This window comes from Ichthyophthirius multifiliis (genome assembly GCF_000220395.1).
Source record: "Ichthyophthirius multifiliis unplaced genomic scaffold scaff_1120509250004, whole genome shotgun sequence".
NCBI classification, from domain to species: domain Eukaryota; phylum Ciliophora; class Oligohymenophorea; order Hymenostomatida; genus Ichthyophthirius; species Ichthyophthirius multifiliis.
The window spans coordinates 1-3072 of NW_004087105.1; the positions used below are offsets into that span (position 1 = coordinate 1).

General features: G+C 18.8%; 1 protein-coding gene across 1 annotated transcript, besides 3 other annotated features; it reads right to left on the minus strand. All coding sequences in view use genetic code 6, as the record gives it.

Moving 5' to 3' along the window:
- Positions 1-29: 29 nt before the first annotated feature.
- On the minus strand, positions 30-1827 carry IMG5_045470 (hypothetical protein). The gene is made up of 2 exons (XM_004037627.1): positions 989-1827; positions 30-926 (listed from the first exon to the last, which is right to left on the minus strand). The coding sequence occupies exons 1-2, from the start codon at positions 1316-1318 to the stop codon at positions 459-461; spliced, it is 798 nt and encodes a 265-aa protein (XP_004037675.1). The 5' UTR covers positions 1319-1827; the 3' UTR covers positions 30-458.
- Positions 1828-1879: 52 nt separating this feature from the next.
- Positions 1880-1905: a microsatellite.
- A 519-nt stretch (positions 1906-2424) lies between these two features.
- Positions 2425-2478: a microsatellite.
- Positions 2479-2662: 184 nt separating this feature from the next.
- Positions 2663-2721: a microsatellite.
- The last annotated feature ends 351 nt before the right edge of the window (positions 2722-3072 follow it).

Here is a 3072-nt window from a genome sequence, read left to right on the forward strand (position 1 = left end):
TTTCCTCCTTCCCAATGTCCTTTATTTAGAATTAATTTTAACGAGTTAGTTTTTGCATATACCACATTCTTATTTTATGCTTTATTCTCTACCACAAAATCCACAAATCATTGATTTTGCAAGTTTTAATTCATGCTCTTTTTCTGTATTACTATGACATATATCACAAGGAAAGGCTTTTCCACAGCAAGGGAATCTAAAAAAATCTAAAAGAATGTTTGTAATGAGAGCAGGTTCCATTCTTGGGTAAAGGTTCCCCTTATTTAAATGTGCCCACTTTCTTTACATAATTTTTATCTTAAACAGTTGAATTAGCTAGTTTTTAGTTTTTCTTTCTTAATAAAATATCTTAATCTTGTAGAATATTTTTCTGTTATTCAAATCCATAATAAAGGAAAACTTATTAAGCAAAACATTTATAACATTCGCTTTGATAAATTACTCCATTTACGTAGTTATCAACTTCTTTTTTAATTATCACATTCTTTGCAAGTCAATATATATGAAACATTTCTTATTTCATTTAACTACCATGTAAAACTACCTATTCTAAATACTAACGCATTTTTAGTATCATAAATGATTTCTCGAGTTGAATATATTTATGATATCCTATTACAAGATACACATACAAGATTATTCACTAATATATTTTCATTTGTATCAGTCATAAAATTGCATAAAGTTAATTCTGTATCATATTTACATTGTTTGCATTTTACACTTATTAATATTTGAATTGCACGCATATAAGCTAGCTATTTATAACAAATAAATATTTTTTCAATTTTATTATTTATTACCCCTTTTAATATTAAATCTTTTAAAATAAAATTAATATTCAAATCCAATGTGTGTGTTATATCTTTGTTTTCTCCAGATTTTTATGTTTCTTATTCATCTTCAAAATAATCATCTTCTTCATTCTATTTTTATAATTCATTTTTTATATTTTATATTTTAAATATTTATAATGATATATTTTTACATTTTAATTATAATAAGGATCTTTTTCACTTTCTTCTACTCCTTCTTCTTATTCGACTTAATCTTCTCCTTCTTCTTCTTGTTCTACTTCTCTTTTTTCTTCTATTTTATCTTATTATTATTCTTAATTTTCTTCTTATTCGTCTTAGTCTTCTGCATCTTCTTCTTCTTCGTTTTAATCTACTTTATCTTGATTTTCTTATTCGCTTTCCTTTTATTATAATTATTGCGCCATTTAAATAGCAATTTATAGAATTTTATCAATGTTATTATCTAAATACTTAAGCGTTCGAAAAATACTTTTAGCTTACTTTTAATGGGCTTAATTCATAATTTCATCTAAACTATCTTTAATTTCATTAGGAATACTTTTATTAAGTACTTAATACTAAGAATTCCAACTTTAAGGATCAAGGGCTATTCTAAATTAAATGAAACCTTCAGATATATCAAAAGGAATTTGTAGACTTTCTTTTTTAAAAGTAGGAGTATGTTTGATTTCAAAAACTCTATTTTTTAAATCCAAATAAAAGAACTCATATATTTTCTTTAAACTTAAGCTAGATCCATAGAATAATCATCTTTTAATCTTTTCACATAATTTACATAATCATTTTTAAATAAAGCCATATTATTTACTTCACTAAGTTTTATCCCTTCAGGTGTTTTTGATATATCAATCCAACTTCTTTTTTTATTTTAGAACTTCTTATTATTAATAAGATTTTTCAATTAGTTTTTATTATTAAATATGTTCAACTTCTTATTTTTATTCTTCTTACTTTAATTTTTATTCATTATTTTCTTATTATTTTTTAAACTCTTTATGATCTCGATGTTCCTTTTAAAGACGTAATTGTACTTCTTTTTAATGTAAGAACACGTTTTATATTCTTCATCTTCATCTTCATCTTCATCAGAAAAAGAAATATTAGATTTATTATATTAGTCATTTTATTTAAATTAAAATTATTTTTTTTGAAGATTTTTCGGTTTTAATTAATTTTAAGATTATATTTAATTATTATTTTATATTTAATGCAAAAAATTGCATTTATCTCCGAATCTGCAAAAACCTTATTTAAAATTTATACATAGTTTCTTTTGTGTTACTTTTGTTGGTTTAAATCCATGAGAAAATTTACATTTATCGCCATAAAAGCATTTACCTTGACGAAACAATATACATTTTTTTTATTTAATTATTTAATCGGCTTAATTTTATTAATTAAAATTTTAATTTTATTAAATTTTTTATTCTTTATAATCAGCATTATTTATTTTGGTTTCTTCAACTAATTAATGATAATTTTGCTCTTTTTTTTATTTTTTATTAGCGTCTATTTATTATAATTGTTGTTCATTTGTTAATTATTATTATTATTCGGGTTAATTTTATGATTTTCTTTGATGAATATATTATTTATTTGTATTTTTATTTTTATTTTAATATTATTATTAATCCATTTTTTTATTATTATTTTATATAATATTTATATTTTTTGATTTATTTTTCTTTTTAAATTTTTTATATTAAGTACTATAATAGCAGAAATATTTCTGGAAAAATATAATATAAACAAAAAAAAAGAAAATATTATAAAAATAGTATAGAAATAAATAATTAAAATATCTGTTTAAAATAACATAATAAAAAACAATTAATATTGAAAAAAATAAAAATTATAAAAAATAATAATAATATAAATTATTAAATATATAATAGTTAAAATTTATATTTATATAATAATTTTATGTTTTATTTATTTAAATTATTAAAATAGATATGTTTATGTAATTAAAAATTTCTTTTACTAAATAGTATTTTTAGAAATTTGAATTATATAATTTTAAAAAAAAATTTTGGTTTATAAATTTTTTTGCAGACTTCAAAAATTAAATTAATTATATAATTTTCTGATTAAAAATATTTAAAAAAATTGTAAATTTATATTTATAATTTTAAAGAATTTTAAAATTTATTGTTGTAATTAGTTTTTTAAATTTAAAAATTATTTTTTAATAAATTAAATTAAAATTTTATAATGGATTATTTGAATAATTAAATAAAATTATTTATCNTTA